The sequence below is a fragment of the Pteropus medius genome, unplaced genomic scaffold, assembly GCF_902729225.1.
Source record: "Pteropus medius unplaced genomic scaffold, Ma_sr-lr_union100, whole genome shotgun sequence".
NCBI classification, from domain to species: domain Eukaryota; kingdom Metazoa; phylum Chordata; class Mammalia; order Chiroptera; family Pteropodidae; genus Pteropus; species Pteropus medius.
In genome coordinates this window covers 21,774,547-21,799,976 of record NW_024349803.1, presented here as the reverse complement: position 1 = coordinate 21,799,976, position 25,430 = coordinate 21,774,547, and the positions used below count along the sequence as shown (strand labels likewise).

Here is a 25,430-nt window from a genome sequence, read left to right as displayed (position 1 = left end):
CTCATGCCATCTCCTGCGAGCGCGGCGGGCTTGCCGGGCATGTGGGTAAGTAGAGGCACCGATGGGCTGTGTGCCAGGACGAGAGGCCTCAAAGTGTCTTCGTGTGGGGCCCTAAGTGCAGCCCAGGACCCACAAGACAGGGAGGCTTTGGGCCAGCACCGCAGGTCAGGAGCCTCTGGCTGAGGCCCGAGCATGGCCTCCTTTCTGGGCTAGGCTGCAGGTCCTGCGGTTTCGGCAAGGTCCTTGCTGACTGGTACATTCCCTGCTTGGTGAATGTCTCTGATAAACGCAGACGTCTCCTATGTTATGTAAAACCGACAAATGTCTTCTGACTTACGGGCAAAAGTCATTAATGTTTAAATTTTTATTATGATGAAAAAACTCATTTTAAAAAACCAGTGTCTATTCAAGTTAGGAGCTCAGCCACTACAGTTCCCTGAATGATCCTATTTTAGTTTTTAAAACTAAGCTGAGTGATGAAGGGACAGCTTCAACAATTTTAGATGCTAGCCTTTCCAGTGTGTGGCCGGAGGGCCCAGGGAGTGCTCCCAGAGACGGGAGCGGATGGCCGGGCAGGCCCCAGAGGCCTGAAGCGATGCTGACCATGCCTGCCAATCCCACGGCTTCGAGTCTGGTGGAGGGTGAGCCCCGTGAGAGGAGCCTAAGCTGGGCTGTGAGGAAGAGATCCGGACGAGAACATGGACTGGTAGCAGGCAGTACCGCACTCCCTGGCTAGGATTCCAACCCATTCATTTGACAGCTCATTTTAGACGGCGAACTAGGAAGCCACAGCAGTTAAGTGAGTCTAGTGAGTAGAACGGGGGCCCAGGAGCCCTGCTATAATAGCATTAGCACTCGTAGCTGTGAAAAGCTGCCACGTGGGGTTGTCTCTTACACCCCCGATCTGGAACTGGCCTCCGAGCCACAGAATTCAGCTGGGTTTTATTTTTCTTCAGGGAAAAACATGCTGCCTCCAAATCTGATGCACACACATGGGCGTCCACCCACTCACCACCCGCACACCACCCTCCACAGTGCTGCCGTCCCTACGACGTCGAGAAGCCACGCCTCACACGGGTGGGGGCCCGAAGGCCTGCCCGGCGGCCGTACCTTGCCTTTGTTGAAGTAGTGGATGACCTTGCGACACAGCCCCTCTTTCCGCTGCCACTCAGGCTGAGATGGGTAGTGGAGGAATTCCCGCAGGGGCCGCTCCTCCCACTGCAGCAGCTCGCAGTAGAGGAGCAGAGTGAACGCAGCCTCTGTGGGGACAGGCAATAGGGAGGTCCGGGGGGCTGTGCTGAGCGTCATGGCACATGCAGCCCCGGTCAGGGACACTGGATCCCAAAGGTGAGACAGAGGGGCTTCCCAGCCAGCCAGGAACCCTTGACCATGGCAGGAAGGAGCCAAAGGCCCTGGCAGACACCTTCCTCCACAGGTGAGCCTGGTCTCACCTGTTCTGGGCTCCAGGTAAAGTACGGCCCAGCTACCTGAAAGTCTGTGCACAGGCTGCCTCGCTTTGGGAGACACGGACATGTCAGAGAGAACTCTTGGGTCCCTTTTTGCTCAACTGACTAGAGCTTTCTTTCTGAGCTTATGCGAACTGGCTCACAGGGATGAGCACTGGCCAAGGGTTCTCTCTGCCCTCCCTAAGCCAGCTTCAACGTCTCTAGCTCCATTTTCTGATCTCGGCATGGCCCAGAGAAGCTTTCTCACCTCTGCTGCTTCTGAAAGACCAGAGGGGAGAGGTGTGAATGGTGGTACATTTGTGACGGGCCTGGAGCCAGAAGCTCTATTCCTGGGGGAACCTGGAGCTGATGGTGGACCCGGGGCACAGGCCCAGCGACGGCTTACCCTCTATGTGGAACGGTTGGGGAGGGTTGTATGAAACGGCAGCAGCTAAGCCCCGTGGCTCCCCAAATCTCTAGGAATGCAACGCACTGAATTACAGCCGCTGATTAGGGCCCTCACTACGCCATCTGCTCGTCCCTGTTCTAGTTGCTCCTTTTAGCGGCGTCTCCTACCGCAAAGCTAAACGGCGCTAGCTTCTGTCTGGCCTTTAAGGCCCTACTCAAGTCTGTCCCCACGACTACGAAGAATCTCGTTTCTGATTATTTTGTGACCCACTTCCAATTTCAGCCAGGCCCACTTGTTTGCAGAGATGCTCCCGGCTCCTCCTTACCCCTGCCTCTCTGTCTGTCCTCTGGCCACGGGACCCTCCTGCTCTGAGATGCACATGCCTCCTTGCTGGATCTGGGAAGACCTCTATCTCTGGAGACAAGCCCCTGAGGCACTCAAGACCTACCTTTAGAGCTTAGGAAACAATATATTCTTTCCAGATGTCATTCCTGAGGTCCCTAGAGACAGGCCGGCACCCCCTCTAGTCCAAACTCCTGAACTAGCCTCTCAGTCATGACCCTGTCCTCCAGGAGTTTAGTAAATGCCGCCACTGACACACAGAGTTCACCAAAGTCTACCACTTTGCTACCTTGCAAGGGTCGTGGGTGGATGGGGATGCGAAGAATGGCAGATGCAGCCCGGTCATCAGATTTAATTCTTGCCAAGCTGGGCTGTCAGAAAAGGTGGCATCTGTGCCAAACACTCTCTAACATCTAGATATAAGGAAAAAAGCTTCTGTCTTTCTATAATCCATTTAATTCTAGTAATGTGTATGGATAAGACTAGCCCGAATTTCTTGGAGTACCACATAAATTTAAGTTGTACGGCCCAAGGGCTAAGATGTAGTGGTTGGTCGCCACAGTGAAGAAGGGACTATTTGGGGGAAACTATGGTACCAGGTGATCAGGCGGGACACACATGCATACACACACCCTCCTGACTCAGAGTGGTGCACAATAAACAGCATGTAACAGGCACACTGAAATGCTTTTAAGTTTGTTCTACTAGTAAAGGCCTTAGTACCGGATTACGTTGTGGGTACGATGGAAGGCCTGTCAGAAAGTAGATGATCACTCTCCACACTCGCCGTGGAGAGCTCACTGTGGGCTGCTGTGTAGCTGCAGGGGAAGAGCCCAGACTGCATGGCAGGTGGGCCAGAGCATTCTAGATGTCCCCGGGGTAGACAGATGTGCCCGTGCTGTGGCCCCGCTCAGTTCCAGCTGCACAGACTCTAGGAAAGGCTCTGCTGATGGGCGACAGCGAGCTCAGGGTGCTCTGAACCTGGCTCACTAGAATGTGGACGTCACCCTTGAGGGCTCAGAGCGGGTGAATAGGAGGCAGGGAGAAAGGAACCACCCCAGGCAGCCGAGGGCGTGGCACAAAGGTCCAGGTGGGCATCCCGCCTGCGCTCCCTCAGCCACGTTACAGAGGAGCTGAGGGAAAGGAGTGAGGGGAGGGGCGCAAGGCCCCAGCTCCGCGCAGAGCTGGCAGACACCAGTCCAGGCCCTTAATGCCAGCTGTGCATATCCGTCCAGTCTACCCTCTCGGAGACGTGGCCCTCCCTCTCCTACTCACCTGTGTAGTTTTCGGCCTGCAAATGCATGTCACAAAGCTTATGGATGTAGCGAATGTACATCTCTTCTTTGTTAATCTCCGATTTGTAAAAGTTCTGTAAGAAAGAAGGAAATACACATAAAGATGGGAGAGGCTGCCACCCACAAAGGCCATACCAGAGCTCCAGGGAGCTGGCTAGAGCCCCAGGTGTGCTGGACGGGACAGGAGGGCAGGCCAAGGACACCTGCTGGGGGTGAAGCCACTGGCAGGCCTGTGGGAGCCCTGAGGAGTGAGAAAGCAGAAGAGTGCCTGGGGAGTGGGGGTCAGGGCGGACTGAGAACGGGGGTATGTCGGGCTGGCGGGGCCTGGCCAAGAGGCCAGGCTAGAGCTCCGTCTAAACGAGCAGCTCATTTCATGTCTTTCCCAAGAGGGAATGTGACCGAAGAGAGCAGGGCTCCAGGGTGCCGGTAGTGGGGATGATGTCCTGACTCAAAGTCTCAGGCTTCCAGCCGCGGACTGCGGGAAGGCCAAGCCAACCGCAGGGCAGGACGGAAATGGCTCTCCTGGGCAGAGAGAGGAGGAGCCCGTGCCTCTCACCATCAGGTTAACAGTGCAGCCGATCTTCTTGTTCTCCGTCTCCTCTCCTTTCATGCAGTCCCTGGAAGCGAGAGCACGGATGAGTGTCCCCTGGCTCAAAGGAGTGTTCCGAGGCATCCGTGTGACCTAACCCCAGACCGAATGCCCTCCACAGATGACAACTGTACTGCGAGCTCTTGGCCCACTCCGAGGGCTCGGAGATCTCTGTTCCACTGAACCCCTGGTTTGGTGGTGGAATGTGGAGCCCAGATGCTACAGCAGGGTCCTCGGCACAGAAGAGTGTGTCAGCAAAGTAGGAGGTGGAAACCTCAGGTTCCCAAAAGCGGAGGCACCGAGCTTTCCTTGAAGGTCAAGTTCTATTTTATAGGACAGAGTTGAACAGAACCAAGATGCTCAACTACAGGGACCCAGCTTCAAAACCCAGCCACCACAATGTGGCGGCCACGTTCACCACCTCGCTGGCCTTTTCCCTACGGTCTCTTTCCTGTGTGCTGATCTTTGGGGTCCCTTTGCCTGGATGCAGGGCCTTGGAGCTTCTTTCTGAGGTAGGGGTGGCCTCGGCCGGGGCTGAGCTGCATTCATGCTGACAGGGTTGGGTATAGAAGGGATCTAGGCTGGCCCATGATGCCCAGAACATGGGACCACTGAAAACGATCCTTCCCAAGGGAGAGAGGGGACGCTCAAAGCCAAGCTCCTCCGGGCAGGGGCAGAGGCCTGGCACAAGGAGATGAAGGAGAATGAGAACCAGACCAGTGGATCCGGCAAGAAGCCTCCTGTACACAGAGCCAGCCAGAGTCCCATCTGCCTGCTGCGTCTCCGTGTGTGACGCCCCCTCTGCTCTGGGGAAGATACAGCTCCTTGTGTAGGTGTGTGTCAGCAGCTCTGGGAAAAAGCCACCAGGGTCGGGGGGAGAGCACGTGTTGGCTTTGCTCCACTGACAGGCACGGGGTCCGGTGAAGGACTGTGAGTTGGGAGCCCCAGTGCAAGTCACTGAGCCTCTGGATGGTCACTGGACAAACTCAGTTATCCCTACATTCCTAGCTGCATCCCAACACCAAAGGGATGTCTTCTTTAAGGTGACTTCTTTGAAAGAAAAGAATAGCGAAAACCCACACCACTGTCACGTTGTTCCGCAAAGCCAAGTCTCTGTCCTCCTCCGGCACGCTGCTGTTAGAGTCGGCAGCATTGTGGGGTTTGGGACCAAAGCCCTTCTTTCTAGGTTTCCCTTGTCAGCGCTTTCGCCCCATAAGGCATCTGGTTCTCTTGCAGCCAGACACAGGGATCCTGAAGATGCCACTGCAGAACCTGTCCTTCAGTGCTAGCAAGGACAGGAAACTGCTATGACTTTTCAAGAGGAGTGAACCTGAGGGCCAGATGGCCAGCTTGTTCCAAGCAACCCACAAAGTGGCAGGAGGCATCTGCCTCTCCAACAAGTTGCTCCCACGGAGGGCAGTGAGACCTCACCTAGCTCCTCTGGCATATAATGGTTTGCTTTTTCTAGAAAGTAGCTGAAACATTTACCAGGCATCACCTTCTGTCTGGCCATAACCGGAAATTCACGGCCAAATCAATTAAACAGAAAAGCGATGGCCTCAACGCGGATGGCGGGGCATCCCTACACCTGGGCCCAGCACCGCCTCTCCCGACCCCTGGGGCGGGCCCTTCTCTTCTGTGCGGCTACTCAATGGAGAGAGCACCTTTTAAAGCTGACTTGGGAGCGGCCACTGCTCCCTCTTTCACTTTCTCTGGAGGATGAGCGGGGAAGATTCTGCTGAAAGAGGCTTCCGAAGCATGTGGCAGTGGCAGTGGTGGTGGCTGTGCCTACACCAGGTGGCCGGGCAGCCCTCGGTGAGAGAGGAGGGGCCCGGGAAAGGCGGGCTCTCTAACCTCCAGTCGTCTCTTCCAGGTGGAGGTTCCACTTAGTGCCCCGAGGGCCTGGCAACCCCAGCTCTGTCCCTGTCTGTTGAGGGCACCAAGAAAACCCTGGGAAACACGGCTGCTACCAGCGAGCATTTTCATATCCGACACAGAACGTTAGGGATTCATGCGGAGCTGAAGGCATGAACGGCAACGGTGGGGAGGTGCTGCTGAGTGACTAAGGGTCCTGCAGCCTGAAACTGAGACTCACGCTATAGGTTCAGGTCACTCTGGAGTACCATCTATTGATTATTTACATAATCGATGTATATAATTTTTAGCTTTAATAATTATTTTCTTAGTTTTTGTTGAACTAAACTGCATTGGAGCAGAAGAAGAGAAGTCCTTGGATCCTGCATGGTCTTCTAGTAACTTTATCCAATCAACCAATACGTACTATATACCTGCCAGGGACCATCAAGACTCTACGTAGGGGACCAGGGAGATAAGGACAAGGTCCCTGTCCTCAGGAAGCTGGCTCTCTTCTGGTGGGTGAGTCAGAAGGGGGACAAATGATCATCATCCGAGGTGACTCATACTCTGAAAGAGGTGTGAGGGGAGAGCCAGCGAAGCTCTTGTCTGGAAAATCCTGAAGGGAAGGATGTGAGTGGCGACGACACAGATGGGGAGATAGGACATGGCTCTGGAGTCAGATAGATCTGGGCTCAAATCCTGTCAGTGGCACGTCCTGCCAATGGTGTTTCCTCATTGGTAAAAATAAGGGTCACCCTTCAGGGCTGCTTATGAGATTAGAGACAATGTAGAGCACAGGGTATATTTTTAATGAACAGGAACCATCATAAGCATCATGGTGTTTCCTTTATGCTAATAAGGAGCAACGCTGGGAGGCTGGGGTGCAGGACATGGGCATTGGGGGCCAGCAGGAGATAGGGACAGAGAGGTGAGCAAAGGCCAGTTTATGAAGGGCCTCTGATGCCAGGTGTAACAGTCTGAACTTGGCGTTCTAGGTACCATCACTGAGACAAGAAAGGGAGGAGAATAAAATTGGTTTCGGCCATGAGTCTGAGTTGCTTGTGCAAGGAAGGCAGAGAGGCATCTAGAACTAGGCCTGGAAGCCTACAGAATTAAGTTCTGCTCTTTCTGGAAGGCCACGGTGAAGCGGGCCGGCCTTCGGTGAATGCTGCAGTGAGGAAGAGGGCAGAGTCCGCCCATCCACCCTCCTGCCTGGTGGCAGGTGCAGGAGAGACTAGGGATAGGGTGTGGACAAAGGAGTCTCTTATCCTAAAAGGGGCTCCGAAAAGGCCACCTGTGACTGCATAAGGCCCAGGAATAATGGGCTGAAGCTCACACAAGCACAACTGTGCTACGGGAAGAGGGGATGCTGAAGACACGAGCACATTCCTCGGAATTCCAGCTTTAAGGTCAAGAGGTACCTTACTTGGTGGGGAGTGTACCCTGACCAGAGAGAAGTCTGGGGTGTGTGAGACGATACCTGTAGTCAAGAAGGCGTTCCATGAGGCGGGTGACTGACGTCACGAAGGAAATGCCGGTCTCACGCCAGGTTTCCTGTTCGACCTTCTCCAGCAGGCTATCGGTGGAAGAGTGGGGGAAGCGAACACAACACGGGACTCTTGAGCCTTCCCGGGCAAAAGAGCGAGGTCCCGAGGCCCTGGGGCCTGTGACGGATCTAGAGACGGCAGACTTACCACACTGCAGTCTCACCTGGGGTAGGGCCCAAACAGCTGGGTTCTACTCCATGCAGCAGAAAGCAAAGACAAGGCAATTACTGAACTGGCAGCAACACATTCATAAATCTCCCAGTTTCCTGTACAAGCCCCTAAGAGCGCCATTGAACCGAGGGTGGGGTTTCAAAGCCCCGGCCCCTTTGTCTGTACACTGCGAGGTCTGTTCTGGAGCAGCAGCCAAGGAGGAGCCCACCGAGGGCTGGATCTGGCCTTGCCAACTGGTGGACTGCCTCCATCCCTGCTTAGGGCCATCCTCGGCAAACATACAAACCAGTCTTTTGGTGTAAAACAAGGGAAAGATTCCCACCAGTCTTGAGGGCCCAGCACGAGGGACAGTGAGCAAATTCAGGAGCTACGCCCAGCCATTTCCACTGTCAAGATGCTTCCACGCAGTGTGCCAGAGCCAAGAGCTAAATGCCCAGGTCCTCTTCTCACTTGCCAGCCCAGGCTTCTGGTACCCCAGGACAGCCTCTGACTTCCCCAAGAGCCTGGCTTCTGAGATCCTCTGCCTTCCCATGTGTCTCTCCTGAATCCTTTCCACACTGCCCCTCGCTCCCTAAGGTCTTGAAAGTCACCTGGTTTGGCAGGCCCAGCTAGGGGCCCACCACTGGGGACTCATGCCCTCAGCTGGCTGCTGATCATGCTGCTATGACGGTGATGATAACTGTCATCACCGGCACAGAGCACCCGGTCTGAGCTGAGACTTCTGGGAAAGTGAGTGTTTCCCATGTGACCCGTGCGACTAGACAGCAACGGCAGGACTGTTGGCTCTGTCTCTGAGCTATGTCAGCAGCCCCCAGACTATGTTCCACGGAGCTCTGCTGTCCTGGGGGACAGGGCGAGCTAGTCTGAGCGAGCATGCACGAAGCGCTGGTCACTACACCTCCTTTTGGAAACTTCTCACATCTTTCTGCACGTTAAAGGCTTGGAGAAATCCTACGACACAGAGGCCGGTTCGGCTTCGTTTAACTGAGTCTTCTAAACCCATCAGCCCACGATCCTCGCTTCTCCTTTTCCCAGCGAACCTACAATCACCTTTCCCGAAACACGAAACACGAAACACGAATTGGGAAATGCTGTTTCGTGCTATCAGTGGCCGGTCGGTTCTCAGACAGGATTTTAGAAGAGTTTATGAAACACTATTTGGTCAGGTAACTAGTGATCGCAAGCTATTTTTGCCCTTCTTCCTTTGTAGTAAGGTCATCCATCTGTCAAAGGCTTAGAAAGAGAGTTCTCTGCCTTAATTCCATAATTAGAAACATCTTCAGCTAAAAAAGAAATACTAAAAGATAGATTCATTTTCACAAATTATAATTATTTAAATTTCAAGTAGATTCACATTTTATTGTGTGACTCATAAGGAACACAGTGGGCACGGTAGAGGAGAAAGACTCCCCACTCTTGACACCAGAGATCTGGGTCCTCCCCACGAGCTGCTTCTTACTGGTCATGTAACAGGTGTGCTGACACTTCTCTGAGCTGTTTCATCACCTCCATTCATCAGGACAATATGTGCCCTGCCTGCCTCACAGATGCGTTGTGAAGATTAAACAGAAAATGTCAAAACATTCTGAATACTGTAAAGTTTGAAGCAAATGTACAGTATTAGTACTGAAAAAAATGTTACAGGTTTGATTTAATATAGCCCTAAAACAAAGAAAATCTCTAAGCCGGAAACGAGTGACATGGGAGGGGACTCTAGAGCTGTAAAGATCTTAAGATTTTGTTTTTTAGGAAGACGAAACACCCAACATTGCTATCTGTCTGGGAGGACCGTGGCCCCCCGAGTCTCTCCCTTTCGACCTAGCCCTGCAAGGTCTCCTGGCCTCCATGAACTCAAGACAGGAGCCATGACTGGCGGACCTGGGACAATCCTTGACGTCATTCAGTACAACCGCCCTGTATCACGAACGGGGAAACTGCCCTGGAGAGGGAGCGTGATTTGTTCAAGTCTCAAGATCCACGTAGTATTTTTCAGGCTGACCGCAATTTTATAAAGCAGAGATTTAATCCCCTGCCCCCTCCCCCATTCCAGCACTGGGCCGTCACTGAGTCTACACGAGCTGTCTGCCCAACTGGATACAGTGCAACCATAGAAGTCCAGAGTTATCACCTGTCTCTGTCTCTTCAGTCAACTACGGCCGTCCCCGACAGCGTGCTGTCATGGTGCCACTTTTTGCTTGACAAAAGGTGGGCCCTGTTACCACCAGGAACAACCTGGGTCTCCCCTGATACCCACCCTCTGAAGCCAGCCCAGCAGGGGCAGCACCCCTACTTCACTGGCCCACTTCACCCCCTCCCCCAGCGTGGGGTGCTTGGGGCCGCAGTAGCTTACAGCAGGCCGAAGAGCTCCCTGTAGCTCTCGTCGCCTTTCCCTTCCGACACCATGCTGTCCAGCTTGTCGATCAGCTCGGCCTCCACCTAGAGGGAAGCAGAGACTGGTTAGCTGGAGCTGACCTCAGAGGAAGGATGAGAAGTCCAGCTCTGCGGTAGGCGAGGGTGGCGGAGAAGTGCTTTCTGTTTTGTCCTGGTGCCAAATAAATCCTACGGAAGGCAGGACCCAGTGTACAGCATCGAGAAGCCACCCGGCCGCCCCGGCCAGGAAGACCTCCCGCTCCAGCGGTTTAAAAAAAAAGTCGGAACTCGCAAGCCTCAGGTAGTGTTTCCCAGTCTAGGGAGCAAAATGCAAGGATTCCCCAGAGACGAAAGTATTCTGGTTCCAAAAGAGGCCTTTGCCAAGTATTTTTCCTTCTTACGAAATGTTCAGTTGAAAGAGTTTGTATGTATAAAAAAACCTTTGGTTAGAACTTCACCCTCTACTCAGCCGGTCCCAAAGGAAGCTGGCTGAGGGGCTGCTCCTTACTCTGGCCGACATCAGGCTGGGCTGCGGGCGATGGGTTTCCTTCAGAGATTCTCCTTCAGGATAAAAGCCTCCACTGTGTCACCACGGGACCTAAGGCCCGTGGGCCGCTGCCCCTGCCACTGCCTCATCACGGGCCCCTGTAGTGATATCGGACTCCTACGCGGCGAGGCCCGTGGGGACCGTGAGGAGCAAGGCTGCACTCGCGGCCACTACCCACCGATCTGCAAGGCGCTCGGCAGCGCCGGCCACTTTTCTAATAGGTCTCATTAGATTTACTCTGAGGTGAGAAATCACTTGGAAGTGATGTGAGGTAAAATCTCTTATATCCTTCATTAGCCTTGAAAATGTGGTGCTGCGATATTATTTATATAGATTTCATATGAGCAAAAAAAAGGCATGTCTTCATTTAATAACGGACTATATAAAAGAAGCATTTTCTCACTCCACACAGAGCCAAAGAGGCCCAAGGCAATGAAGCAATAAAAGAATAATTAAATTAGGAAATTCATTGGAGGCCATTAAGGTTTCCGAAACCCTGGTCTGCTGCATGGCCAGGATGGGCACCGTCACACATTTGTTTTGCCTGATGAGTCAGCTGACATGTCACTGGAAACAGAAAGTCTGAGACCAGAAGTCTTCAGGGATCGATGCCAACTAGCTCTCTCAGAGCAGAGGAGCAGAGCAGAGGCATCAGCAGGGCCCTGCCTGGAGTTAGCTAAAGTCACGCAGAGCTGGGCCTTGAAGGCCACGTGTCTTGTTCCCAGTTCAAAGCTTGTCCTGTCTCACTTGGTTAGTCAGCTGGCCACTAGCCTCCCAAGGGAAGCAGGGTCTGTTTAAAACAAGGGACCGCCCTTCGCACATGCGGGCGCAGGGAGACTGTGCTTCCCAGAACGGGGCAGAAGTGGGGAGGGGACCTGCAGCGACAGAGTACGACAGTAAGACATGAGGAGCAGCAGCTCCCTGGAGTTCTCCGAACGGGTCCCTGGGCCGGCAGCATCAGTCAGCAGAGATCTTTCAGAAATGCAAATTGTCAGGCTCCCACTGGACCGGAAACTCAGCAGGGAGGCAGCAGTATGTTTTAACAAGCCCTCCAGGTGGTTCTGATGCCTATTTCAGTGTTAGAACTTCTGTATTAGGCAAAGAAGCTGGTGGTGGAAGGGTATGGGGACATTATTTCATCGCCCTCTGCAGCGCTGATAAAGGAAAAAGTCCAAAATGGGGGATGCTGACGATCAATGTGTGCAAAATCGATGTCTCTGAGCCAAACGAAGTGCTAAGTTCTTCAACTGTATCATGTTGTAATTGGCAATACTGACAATTTCAGGTTTCGGGAGTTACTTTTATTTAGAGAACCAATATCCCTGAAGTGGCACCTCCTTATTAATTCATTCGACAAACACATTTCTTCTTACGTATCCAGCTGCCTACTTCTGGACAAAATATTTACCTCTCGGCGCCGGAGTGTTCTCGTTTGTGAGATGGTAGTGGTGGTGAACACTCCTCGTCGGCGTCACCGTGCCCTACCTAGCTCTTAGGAAGTGCTCAATGAATGTTAGTTTTGATTTTCACCTCCGCGAACCCACCACGTCTCAGGCACCATGCTGGGTTCTACGAAATAAAAGCACACGAAAACAGTCCTGGTTCCCAGCAGCTCGTCACATGGTAGGGGAGGCAGGACGACAGCTGCCACAGCTCGGCGCGGTCAGTGCTTGCATGGGACACACACAGAAAGGGTGGCCTGGGGTCTGGGAAGTCAATGAACTGTTGAGTTTCAAGAAATAGTGTAAAAAACTTAAGAAATGTTTCTGCTCTTTGATCCAACGATTATAGGTGAGGAGTTTACCTAAATAATTCGGAATGTATGTGTTTTTTGCAATATTAACGACAAAAATTTGGAAGGAGCCTAGGTTTTTAAAACTGGGACTAAACGCGTGGGGTCCAGCCACGCGGCGGGGGACCCCTCAGCCTCCAAACGGGCAGCATGACGGGAGGAGCGGTGACTGACACGAGGAAGCAGTGATGAGACGGTGCCATTGAAAAAAGGAGATACGAACTAACGTGCTAATTGTTCTAAAAAAGCAATGAACGCAATGATTCCATTTTTCAACTTAAGAAACCTCTGTGTATTAGGAAAAAATCTAAAAAGACGTATCCTGACTTCCGTCCCTACGAGTTACTAATAAGAATAGGATTATGGGTTAAGTTTTTCCATTATAGTTTATCTGTATTTTTAATTTTTCTACATTAGATAAGTACAGCTTTTACCGTTAGAAAAAGTATTTGCAGTAGGTGGTGAGTAGGGGAGTAGTCAATAGAGCTAAAGCCATGGAAAGCACAGTTGGGATCAAGACCCAAAAAATCTTGGATTTCGGTGATTAGATGGTTATGGGTGACCTTCAAGAGAGCAGTTTCAGCAGAAGTGGGTGCACCATACATGCTAGACTAAATAGGATGTTTCAGGTGGGCGGGAAGTGGAAAGAGTAGACTATTCATTTAAAATATCTAATGGCAAAGGGAAGCAGCCAGGGTTTTCTAACTAGGAACAACAAAGTTTACGTGACTTGCTGGACATCAATTATTCATGACTGTCTTACTGGGGAATAAAACACAGCTCATCAGCTGAGTCTTGGAATATGAGACAAATGAGCTCCAACTTAGTCTTCCACAAAGCTAACCTTCTTTGCTGTGTTAGTGACTCTGGAATGCGGCCCAGCCCGCTTTTTGACAGACTTGGCTGACCGCTGGTGCAGACCTGCCATGTCACTTCTTGGTAACTGAGTTCTCTCACAGGGTACAGGGATAACACAGAAAAGCAACGTTTTTTTTTTTTGTTTGTTTGTTTGAAGTTATTATTTCCTGCTCACTTCAAAAATGGATTCCTATTTTAAATACTCTTTACCCATGATAAAGAGCATCTATAAAAAAACCTAGGGCCAGCATCATACTTAACTGTGAAACACTGAACGATTTCTCCTAAGATTAAGAAGGAGGAGGATGTACACTCTCATCACTCTTAAATTTAACTTCAGACTGGAGGTCCTAGCCGGTACAATGAGGCAGGGAAAAGAAATAAGGGGCATACGGATCATACGGAAAGGAGGAAATAAAGTTGTCTCTATTCACAAGTGACAGGAAAATCCCAAGGAATCTACAAAAAATGCTTCTAGAACTAATAACAGTTTAGCAAAGGTGCAGGACACGATGCTGATATACGAAAACAAGTCTTTCTATATTCTGGCAACAAACAACTGGAAAACAAAATTTAAAAATCAGAATAACTTATAACACCATCAAAAAGTAGGAAAAACTTACATATAAACCTAACATGTATAAGATCTGCATGCTGGAACTATAAAACACTAATAAAAGAAATCAGAGAATACCTAAATAAATGGAGAGATATATTGTCTTCGCAGAGTATTAAGTATTATTAAGATATCAATTCTTCCCAATTTGATCTATAGATTACAATGCAATCCCAATCAAAATCCCAGCAGGAACTTTTGCAGATATTGATGTATTGATTCTGAAATTTACAGGAAAAGAAATTGGAATAGATAATACAATATTGAAAACAAACAAACAAACAACAAAGTTGGAGAATTGACACCATCTAATTTCGAGACAGTGTGGTACTGGCGAAAGATTAGACATGCAGATTAACAGAAAGACCAGCGAGTCCAGAAAGAGATCCACATCAAATGATTTTTGACAAAGAATTGTCTTTTCAACAAAAGTGCTGAACAGCCATATGCAAAAAAGAAACCAAAAAGAGCCTTAACCCATACTTTACACCTTACACACAGACTACCTCAAAATAGATCAGATATCTAAGAGCAAAATTAAAAACCTTCTAGAAGAAACATAGGAGAAAAATTTTGTGGTCTTGGGTTAGGCATAGAGTTCTCAGATATAATCCTAAAAGCGTGATCCACATAAGAAAAACACTGATCAAATGGACTGCACGAAAATTAAAAATTTTTGTTCTTGAAGGATATTGTTTAGTAAGTGAAAAGGCAGGCTAAAGACTGTGAGAGAATATCTGTAAATCATATATTCAATAAGGGACCTATATCCAAAATATATAAAGAACCTTCAAAACTCCACAATAAGAAAAAAAACAATTAAAAACGAACACTAATTTTGAATAATCATTTCACCAAAGAAGTTATAGAGATGGTAAATAAGCACATTAAAAGATGCTCAACATCATTAGTCACTAGGAAAATGGAAATTAAAACCACAAGGATATATAACTATACACCTATCAGAATGGCTGAGATCAACAGAGAGACTATATCAAACATCGGTGAGTCTATGATCAACCAGAACTCTCATGCACTGCTGCTGGGGCTTCACAACGGTACAGTCACTTTGGAAAACAATTCGACAGCTTCTTATAAAGTTAAACATACATTTACCACGATACTCAACACTCCTATTCCTAGGTATTTACCCAAGAAAAATGAAAGTTTATATCCATACAAAAACCTGTAAAGAAATGTTTTTTAGCAGCTTTATTCAAATCACTCGAAAGTGGAAATAACTCAAATGTCTTTCAAATGGTAAATGAATAAATTACTACTCAGCGACAGAACAACTGACCAATGCAACGACGTGGATGCATCTCTCAAAGGCATCACGTTATGTGAAAGCCAGTCTCAAAGGCCACAGTCTACCTGACTCTACTACACAACATTCTGGAAATAGCACACCTATTGTGATGGACAACAGATCGATAGTTGCCGCAGGTTAAAGGCAGGGGAAGGTTCTGACTATAAAGGGGCAGCAAGATGGAATTTTTAGGAATGAAAACAATATTGATTGTGGTAGTGGTTCCATGAAGTTACGTGTTTGCCAAAACTTACAGAACTGTAAATCACAAAGAGCGAAGTTTTACTTTTTATAAATTTAAAAATAAATAAAATTTACTCTGCTCCTCCCTGTTACACTCACTTTAAGACCATTGGTTCATCCCAGAATCAGAGTTGGTAGGGAGCTTAGTGAGACACTGGCATTGTCCCCGAGTCACTACAGAAATTTCTCCTAGAGGCTTCCTGGGAGCTTCTGCTTGAGAGCCACCAGTAAAGAAAAACTGCCCATCTCCCAAAGCAGGCCAGCTTACACTGGACAAGTCTTGTCACTGACAAGTTATTTCTTTTATTAGCTAAAGTCTTCTTCCCTACCACTGACCCTTCTTGGTCCCAGTTCTATTCCTTGGATATAGATATACGGCCAGGGGCCATCTCCTCCACCTTAGAGGTGGCAGAAGAACTGCTCAGAGGGATAGCCTGAAGTCACTAAGAAGCCAAGGGCTTACATCTCTCTCTGTGTAGGATTCCGTGAAATCCTGGGCTCCCCTGAGCCATGAGAAGTCATGTGGTTTGGCTATAGCCCTAGAAATGCCTGCACCATGCACCCTGGGGATCCTCCAGAAAGGAAGACCACCACGCTCCCAAGAGCCCTCTCCTGAATGAGCTGGGAGGCTGGAGTCTTGGTCATTTCCCCCTTGATCAGAAAGCTCCTTTCACATGATATTCGATCCCTTCCTCCGATCCTTTTCTGGCCTCTAACTTCATGAAGAAAACCCACAAGTTAATTCTGGCCAGCGAGTAAGGGAGAACCCTGAAACAGCATGGCCAAGCTACGGCCACTGGGTCACCTTCCCGGGCAGTAAGGGTTCATTCCAGAGAATACCCTGAACGCTGCCAGGGGGTGTCTTACCTGTTTGAAGTTGCCATTTTTCCTCTGCTCCCAGTCCATCATGTCATGAAAGATGGGAATCATGATATTCCGCACTTCCGGCTGTGGGACCAGCGTCACACCCAGAAAAGGACCGATCATTCCTGGGATGAAGTGGATCTTATGTTCACCTGAATGACAAAGCCCAACAGATGTTAGTTTATGCTTCCTCTGCTCCTTCCGTGGAAACCTCCCAAATGTGACCACAGCGCATGCTTGGATCTGCACTGGAAGCATCTGAGGACAGAGCAGGCTCTCTCCAGCGGCCTTCCGAGATAGCCCCCTCTTGGCTTTGTAGCGTTCGTGGATAAAACTAGCCTGGCCTGCTAAAACAAGTGTTCGACAGACACGAATTGCCTTTCCAAAGAATTTCCTGGGAGGTTCCACGTACTACCTGAATGTCATGCTGAGATCAAGGAACAGAGTTCACTGCTCTAGACAGAATAGGATTTCTGAGTATCCTGTGACAGTGTTGAGTGTGTTTAGAACAGTCAGTGAGCAAGGGAAGCCCGCCCACCACCACACACCCCTGGGGTCCCCCTCCAGCCCAGAGTCATTTAGGTGATGAGGGTGTCAATGCACAGTCCCTGGTCTAGCTATGAGAGGCCTGAAGGCCACGGGGTCTCCGCTGTGCTCGGCAGCGCCTTCGAGACCCCTCCTGAGTTGGTGGGAGGCTCTGCGCAGCCCTGCCCTACGCCCACAGCGTGGCGGAGAGTGTGTGCCCCCCAGCACCTGGCCCCTTGTCTTCGCGCTGCATTTCTGATGGTAGAACGACATCTGCTCAGACGAGCTCAGCTTGTCCCTCAGCTTTCCTAACGAGGCCTGCCCATGGGAAGTGGTGATGTGGGTTGCTGGCCTGCATCTGGGGCATGCACCCAGAAGCCAAGGCCGGTCCTGAGGACCATGGGACAGAACTTTTCCTTGCAATGGTGCAACAGAGTGAACCATCTGTTGGGGCTCTGCTTTAAGTCCTTCAGAGACTAAGGAGACAAACTGCGGGACTGTGTGATGACTGCTATAGCCAAGGCACATCAGTTCCTGAGGACCAGAAAATGTCATTTCCACCAAAAACAATGAGGCGGGATTGGCTTTATCCAGCAAATTTGGCATCTTTTTTGATTTCTTCCATTTTGAAAGCCCATCGAAAGAGCAAACGTTAGCCCCGGGGCTGATTCCACGTACTCCAGTCTCGGTGTTTGGTACAGTTGCTGGTCCCTTGTGTTCCTGAGAATCTCAGAGTCAGTTTCAGGGTTAAACTATATATCCCAGTCCGGATAGATGCAGGAAGAGTGCTGAAGCCGGGCAGCCTGCTTGGGGAAATGCATCTCCCTCACGGGCGGAAGGCCCTGGTGCCTGCTGGCAGGAATGCCTCGCACCTTGCTACGGCTTCTAGGGTTAATGACCGAGACAGCTAATGGAGGGCGGCAAGACTTTATGACTGCCAGTCCTAAGGCTTCAGAGCCACAAGCTTAACTGAAAGCAGACTTCACTAGAAAGAGTAGCCAGCCCCGACAGGCTACTCAGAAACCTATTGTGCCAAAGGATGGCCCACTTGGTCACCAGGGTGATCCAAGTATTCTACCCAAAACACAATTTCAGATCCAAAGCGGTGGGTACTAGGGAAGCTATAAAGAGAAGGTGTCGAAAGAAAGGAAGCTAAAATCACTGCCACCGAAGGGCTGCACTTCCCTTCCCACTGCAACCTCCACGCAACCGGTATCAGAAATGTGATGTGCGCGCCTCAATACCAGAGACCCAAGGAGCGTTTCGGTCTTTATTAAAATATACAGCTGCCCTTGCTCACGTGCGGAGGCTGTCCAAGATCTGTGCTCTGAGCCCGCAACATCCCAGGAACACGAAGAGCCGAGAGAATCTTAAAAGCATGAGTTCTCGAACTGGGAAAAACTACTGAAGCGCTCATCTCCTTTTTCTCCTTTTGACTTTGACTTCTCAGAAAAGGGGCTGTGAACATGTACTGCTGGGGTCTCAGTGCTCAGCTAACTCTCCCTGCCGAGGGCTCTGTGCACACGTGCGACACCACCATGTGAGGTGTTACGATAAAGACACGTAAAGATTTCTTGTCTGAATTAACATTCCTAAAACCTGGGGGAAGTTATCAGTCTCGTCACTTTTTATTTGGCTATGCAATGTGTGGAAGGGAGAAATAAGGAGAAAAGACCTACCTAAATTTTGCCACATGCTGAACAGTTCATAAGCCATCATCACACGCATGTCCCCATACCTGGAAATAGTAACACAGGAGCCAGTTAATAGTGGGAGAAGGTTCAGGAAGAGGGGGCTACAAATTCAGCGAGGCCAGTACTTCGGCACTGTTTTGGAATGCTTTCCAAAGTACTAAGTCATTTGGCCTTCAACTGTGTGCTCTTGCTTGGCTCCTTGGGTAGATGCTCCAGTGAGAACCTTGTGGACGCTCACTGAAACAGGCCCATCTGCGCATGTGGCAAGGAGGTGAATAAGAGACATATGTCTTACTTATCTAGAATCTTCTTCCTCTTGGCTGAAGTGATGACTTCGAGCTGGAGGCTTGGCTGATTTATGAACAGAACTGCCAGGCTAAAATAAGAATTCCACACCTAGGGAGATGGGAAGAGGAAACACGTGACAGCCTGAATCCTTAACCTTGCAAGGAGACATTCTAAATATATGCATGTAGCACAGAATTCATTTTACAACTTTAAGATTTTGCTTTTTTTTCTCCTTTTTAAATATCTTTGCAAACGGGATTCTTTTTTCTTGACTCTGTTGAAGCCAATAGTGTTGATTCTGGACTAGAAAGCATACGCATGGATGTCTGGCTCCCAACACCTCCCACAGTGGGGCTCCCAGGTGATATTCTAGTTACTATCAAGCCTGGAAGCTGTTTGATACTATGAACGTATTAATCGATATGTCAGGCCCTATGCTGACGCCCAGCCGAGTCCTCAAATTCCCGACCTGCAAAATGGTAAGCAAGATAAAATCATCGTTTTAAGTAAAAAAAAAACAAAAAAAACAAAAAGAAAAACAGTGAGCTTGGTTTTTGTCTTTCTAGGGTTATTACGAAGACAGTGATGAATCTCAGGAGCGCCTACCTTAAAGTCGAAGTCTGTCTCTGTGAAATTCTTGTGCAGTGCAGAAGACAAGTACTGGACGGTAGTGACTATGATACTGCAGTAAGGGAACAGGGCGTTGGCAGAGTTAAAAACTCACAAGGGCATCTGAGAGCTTAGCATCAACTGTCTATGGCCTGTGTGCGAACTTCTTGAGGGCAACGTGCTCTCACGTAAGATGTGACCATAAAGGAAAGAGACGGATGGCACGCATCCCACAGAGGCTGGTGCTGGAGAAGCGCCTATGGCTGGCAGAACAGCACGGACACCGGCGGGTTCTAGCCCCGGCTCTGCCATGGTCTGGCTTCGCTCCTACTTCTCTCTTGGCCTTAGTTTCTCTGCCTATAAAAGGGGGCAGGTGGGGTTTGATGGTTCTCTAAAGTTTCTCCCAGTTCAAAGAGTGATTTTAGTATTTTGGGGACTTTTGGGTACTGAGCATATATCATGATCGACATAGAACTTAAGAGTATAATTTTATTATTTTACTTGATACTATGGGTTTATAGTTATTAAATGCCTACTTTTGTCATAAACTATTATTTTCATCTGTAAGTTATCTGATTCCAGCCTTTTGTTTAGAATATCACTCTCATTTTAGCCTGGGCACATATAAGGGGCGTTAGGAGACTGGCTTGCTAGGACCGAGGACACAGGTTAGAGAAAATGAAGTGCAAAGGCAGCTGAAGGTTTGATTACAGAGGCCTTGGCTGTGGGGCAAAGAAGCTGGTATCTCACAGTGACCCCTGGGGTCTTGCTGTAGAAAAGGGTCAAAGCAGAAACAGCACATTAGAGAGACTAGTCCACCAGCAGAGCCGGTAACAAATCTGAAAGATAAAAAGCCTTGGAAGAAGAGGCTGCTCTGTCAGGATGGGTGGGGGAGCCTGAAGTACTCTGAAAAGAGCTGAGAGTTAGAAACAAGAGGGATTCAAATGGAAAATCCACTATTTGAGAAAATTTCTGTGCAGCTTTGTTTATAACCATTCTTCTGGTCTATATAAAATGTTTGTAGTTTTGAAAAAAAAAAACAGAGCCCTATAAATGGTACACAGTGGAAAGACCATGCTGGTACCTTGCTAACAGATCTAACATAAATAATTTCACTCTGCCCTGCACAATCCCATCATAAACGGTAGATCGGTGGGAGGAGGCAGCGGGCTAGTTAGTAGCGGCCAAGTGGCTCTCTCCTGAGTGGAGGGAGACGAGGTGAGCTAGCACTGCATCACTTATCTGGTTTGCTAATTAGAAGCACAATCTAGAAATACGAAGGGGGCAGGAGGTTTGGGGTCAGCCTTAGAGTGAGTTCTGTGGCTGCAGTCAGAAGTGGTCAGCGTCTCACAGCCAGGTGTCAGGTGGGTAATTAGCTCTAGCTGTGGGAGGTAGGCAGCGGCTAGCAGACAACAAATCAAGGGGAGGGCCTGAGATACTGCCTGAAACTGGAGAGCCACAGAGGCCAATGGGACACTGCATAGGTCTCCCTCCAGGGAGAACCCTTCGCTGGGTATTATATTTCACAGCTTTAACATTTCCTTTTCTATCCTTACCATGACGTCATCTAAGAGCCAGGCACTTAGGCTCCATTTTTAAAATATCTCTGGGTTTTTCTTCTCTTTGAACTTACGGTAAATGATCAAGTCCTGCTAATTGTGTCTCCAAACATTTTTTTTCACATTTACCCTCTCCTTTCTGATCCCATGACTTGACCTTGATGCCTGTCTTGTTTTCTCTCTTGCACATACACACACTCTCCTTAGTCTGAGAACAGCTCTGTGGATGCTGGTGCAGGGCCCTTCCACACTTACTTGCTTGTGAGAAGTCTCATCACCATCCAGTCCCGAGGAAAGACACTCATCTTCATCAGGTTCCGGAACACACAGAAAATCTTCAGCAGGAATTCCTGAAACAAGAGGAAAACCTGATGTGAGACCACCACCACCACCGCCACACACGCTTCTTCAATGGGGTCCTCCTGACCTCTAGACTATGAGAATGGGCGGGACCAGTGTATTAGATGCGGGTTCTGCTTCTCTTCTCTCAGAGGGCTGCATGCGAGTGAGTTCCAGGCAAGCTCGCAGGTCAGATGGGAGCAGATACAAGCTGGGTAGAACATAGGCAGCCCTATACTCACTCAGCCCAGTGCCTAAACCCCAAAGCATAGGGAAGGCTAGAATCCAAATGGACTGGTATCCAACCGAGTCTGTGGGTCTCAGTTTTTGGGTCATGGCCCCTGAGCATTTGATTTTAAGAATCTGCTTTCTTGAATGTTAAGAATACACTGACAGGACAAGCACTTTAGGAATGGCAGAGTAAGGAGCCCCCAAACGTGCTCCTCTAAGAAAGCAATAAAATGCTGGCAAAGACTGGCTAATCAAAGGCTTGCAATAATCCAAGGAGTATTATTGAAGAAAAATAGTTGAGTCTCGGTAGGAGCAGTGGGCTTTGTTGCATTTTAACTTGCCTCAGCCCCACCCCTCCCTCTCTCTACCTCCATGACAGCCTTGAAAACAAGCAGCTGAGGAGCCATGGTAGTAATGAAATCCAGTAGCCTCACAGTCACTGGAAGGGACAAAATGGTTTGGGAGCTCCTGAAAAAGTGCCATTCCCAGAGAATTGTTACTTTTTGATCTGTTTGGCAGCAATCGGGGAAAGCCCCATTCGGAGGACTTATTTGACCTGACTGCGAGCTTACTTGGTGAGAAAAGCCTTATCACTAGGGCATTTGTTGAAAATAAAATCAGCCATAATAATTTAACATCCCTGCCACATGAAACAGCGTTATCAGTTGGGGCAGACAAGAGAATGGCCAAAAGGCTTAAAAGAAAAATCTGGGGAATGAGATATCCATAGGGGTCTTTGAAAAGCTCTGACATATTTCTGAGAATCTAAAAGGCCACACACACGTGTAGAGGGGCTGTACATATTCCCAGGAAAGGCCCAAGATGCCTCATCTCTCACCTCTTGCTGACTCTGAGGCTCAGGCAGTGTAATGGGAAGTGACGGCTCAGGCAGTAATGTAAACTGCTAGAGCGCTGAAGGTAAGCCCTAAGACACACAAAGATATTTTGCAAAGTGTAGAAGACTTGTTGATTTAAGGCATTTAAGGAAATCTCTGTCCAGATATTTGCTGATCACTAGGCTAACTCAATGAAGATTTCAGTGGCTGCATATAAGAATACAGACCTTTAAAAACTGGTCCAGGAAAGTAACTAAATAAACAAGCAAACAAACATCATCCATCATCAACAGCAAAATAACAAACCACAACAACAAAACCTGGGGATGTTTTGGGGAAGGGAGGTAATCTGATATCCAGAGTTGCTGCATTATTTAAATTGCCCAGTTTTCAACCAAAAAAATTTATAAGATGTGAAATGAAACAGGAAATTATGGCCCATACAAAGGAAAAGAGAAGTCAGTAGAAACTCTCCCTGAGGTAGCTCAGATGTTAGACTTACTAGGAAAAGGCTTTAAAATCAGCTATTAAAAACATATTCAATAAACTAAAGGAATCCATGCCTAAAGAATTAAAGTAAAGTATAATAGCAATAGCTCATCAACAAAAACTATCAATAAAAGAGATAGAAATTATTTAAAAAGAATCAAACAGAAATTTTAGAGTTGAAAGGTAGCATAATTGAAATAAAAATTTCAGTGGAGTGGCTCAACAGCAAATCTAAACCAGCAGAAGGAAGAGTCAGCAAACATAAAGATAGGTCAACTGAGATAATCCAGAAGAAAAGATAGAAAAAAAAAATGAAGAAAAATGAATGGAATATCAGAGGTCTCTGGGACACCAGAGTACCATGCTACCCTGAACAGGCCCGATCACCTCTGATCTTGGAAGCTAAGCAGGGTCGGACATGGTTAGCACTTGGATGGGAGACCGCCTAGAAAGACTAGGTGCCGTAGGCATAAAAAATAAAAAAATAAGGGATTGTAAGCTGACAAGGTCCTTGCAATCTATGAGGTCAACCAAAGGTTGCATCGCCTAAAAAAAATATAAAAATTAAAAAAAAAAAAGAAAAAAGAAAAATTTGAAGACATATTGGCTAAAAACTTCCCCAATTTGATAAAAGAAACCCTTTAATCTACATATTCAAGCAGCTCAATGAACTGCTCCAAACAGGATAAAATCAAAGATATTTACATACAGATACATCATAGTCAAATGGTCAAATCCCAAAACAAAGAATCTTGAAAGCAGTAAGAGAACAACAACTCGTCTTGTACAAATGATTCTTAATAAGAGTAACAGGTAACTTACCAGCAGATATGATGGAAGCCAGAAGGCAGTGAAATGACATATTCAAAGCAGTGAAAGAATGTCAACCAAGAATCCTAACTCTAGCCATACTATCATTCAAAAATGAAGATTAAATCAAGATATTCTCAGATTAAAAAAAATGAGATAATTTGTTATTAGACCTTTCCTACAAGAAATACTAAAAGAAGTCTCTCAGTCTTAAATAAAAAGACATTAGACAGTAACTTAAATCCACATGAAAAAATAAAGAGCACTAGGAAAGGTGACTACAGGTAAATATAAAAAACAGTGTATATTTGTTTGTAATTCTTCTCTTCTATTTGATTTACAAGACAAATGCATAAAGCAATAATTATAGAACTGTGCTGATGAAATTATAATGTATAAAGATGTAATTTATATGACTAATAGCACAAAAGAGGGGGATGGAATGGAGCTATACTGGAGCAAAGTTTTTTATATACTATTAAACTAAATTGGTATTAATCTAAATTAGATTTTTAAAACTAAGATGTTAATTGCAATTTCCAGGGCAACCACTAAAAAAATAACTTAAAAATATCCTAAAATAAACAATAAGAGAATTAAAATGCCACCCTAAAAATATTTAACTAAAAAGGCACAAACAGAACCAAGAAACAAGGAAGACATAATACAAATATAAAACAAATAGCAAAACAGCAGGTGTAAATTCTAACTCATTGGTAATTACAATAAATGTAAAAGGATTAAATAATCAAAAGGCAGAGATAAAAAGGATGGAAAAATAATAAACATGATCCAATTACATGGTGTCTACAAGATACATACTTGAGATTCAAAGACACGAATAAAAGGATAAGTAAAAGGATAGAAAAATATATAGAATGTAAACAGCACCCGAAAAAGAACTGGTTGGCTATGTTGAATTCAAACAATATAGACTTTAACAAAAAAGTGTGATTCGAGAAAAAAAGAACGTTTTTTTCCTGGCTTTCTTGAAATATAATAGACAATTAGTTGCTTGTATTTACACTGTATAATTCAATGATTTTTCAATTACAGTTGGCATACAACATATTTGTTTGTTTTACAGCAGTGATTAGAGATCTATTGACTCACAAAGTAATCGCCTCACTAAATCTAACATCCTTCTTCCCCTTGCATATTTATTACATTGTTAACTATTTTCCTTATGCTACACTTTCTATCTTCTTGTCTATTTTGTAACTGTCCATTTATACTTCTTAATCCCTTTGCCCGTTTTTTGCCATTGCCTCCAACTCCCCTTCCATCTAGCAGCCCTCAGAATATTCTGTCTCCATGAGTTTATTTCCATTTTTGTTGTTGTTGTTATTTTGTTCTTTAGATTCCACATGTACATGAAATTGTGTGATATTTGTCTTTCTCTGTCCGACCCATTTCGTTCAGTGCAACACTTTCTAGGTCCATCAAGGCAGTATCTTATTCCATCCCCTTCCTTTTACTCTCTGTGTGTCTTTTAATCTGAAGTGAGTCTCCTGTAGGCAGCATATGTAGGGGTCTTGTTTTCTTATCCATTCAGCCACTCTATCTTTTGGCTGGAGCACTTAATTCTTTTCCATCTGAGGTATTGTTGATGGGAATGTAGTTATTATCATTCTTTATTCCTGTTTTTGATACATGTTTTTTCTTCTTAAAGAAGTCCCTCCAACATTTCCTGTAATACTGGCTTGGTGCTGATAAATTCCTTTAGCTTATTTTTGTCTGGGAAGCTCTTTATCTGTCCTTCGACTCTAAATAATAGCTTTGCTGGATAAAGTATT

General features: G+C 47.4%; 1 protein-coding gene across 1 annotated transcript in view; it reads right to left on the bottom strand.

Annotated features, from left to right (window-relative positions):
• DOCK3 (dedicator of cytokinesis 3) overlaps positions 1–25,430 on the bottom strand; it is a 313,424-nt gene that overhangs the window by 29,216 nt on the left and 258,778 nt on the right. Inside the window, exons 28-38 of the mRNA XM_039837883.1 lie at positions 21,185–21,279; positions 19,368–19,443; positions 18,769–18,869; positions 18,459–18,517; positions 16,258–16,406; positions 10,006–10,091; positions 7,648–7,674; positions 7,418–7,513; positions 4,048–4,108; positions 3,472–3,565; positions 1,111–1,259 (exon numbers count right to left, since the gene is read on the bottom strand). Coding sequence (XP_039693817.1) covers positions 1,111–1,259; positions 3,472–3,565; positions 4,048–4,108; positions 7,418–7,513; positions 7,648–7,674; positions 10,006–10,091; positions 16,258–16,406; positions 18,459–18,517; positions 18,769–18,869; positions 19,368–19,443; positions 21,185–21,279 — 993 coding nt within the window. The remainder of the gene's footprint in view (positions 1–1,110; positions 1,260–3,471; positions 3,566–4,047; positions 4,109–7,417; positions 7,514–7,647; positions 7,675–10,005; positions 10,092–16,257; positions 16,407–18,458; positions 18,518–18,768; positions 18,870–19,367; positions 19,444–21,184; positions 21,280–25,430) is intronic.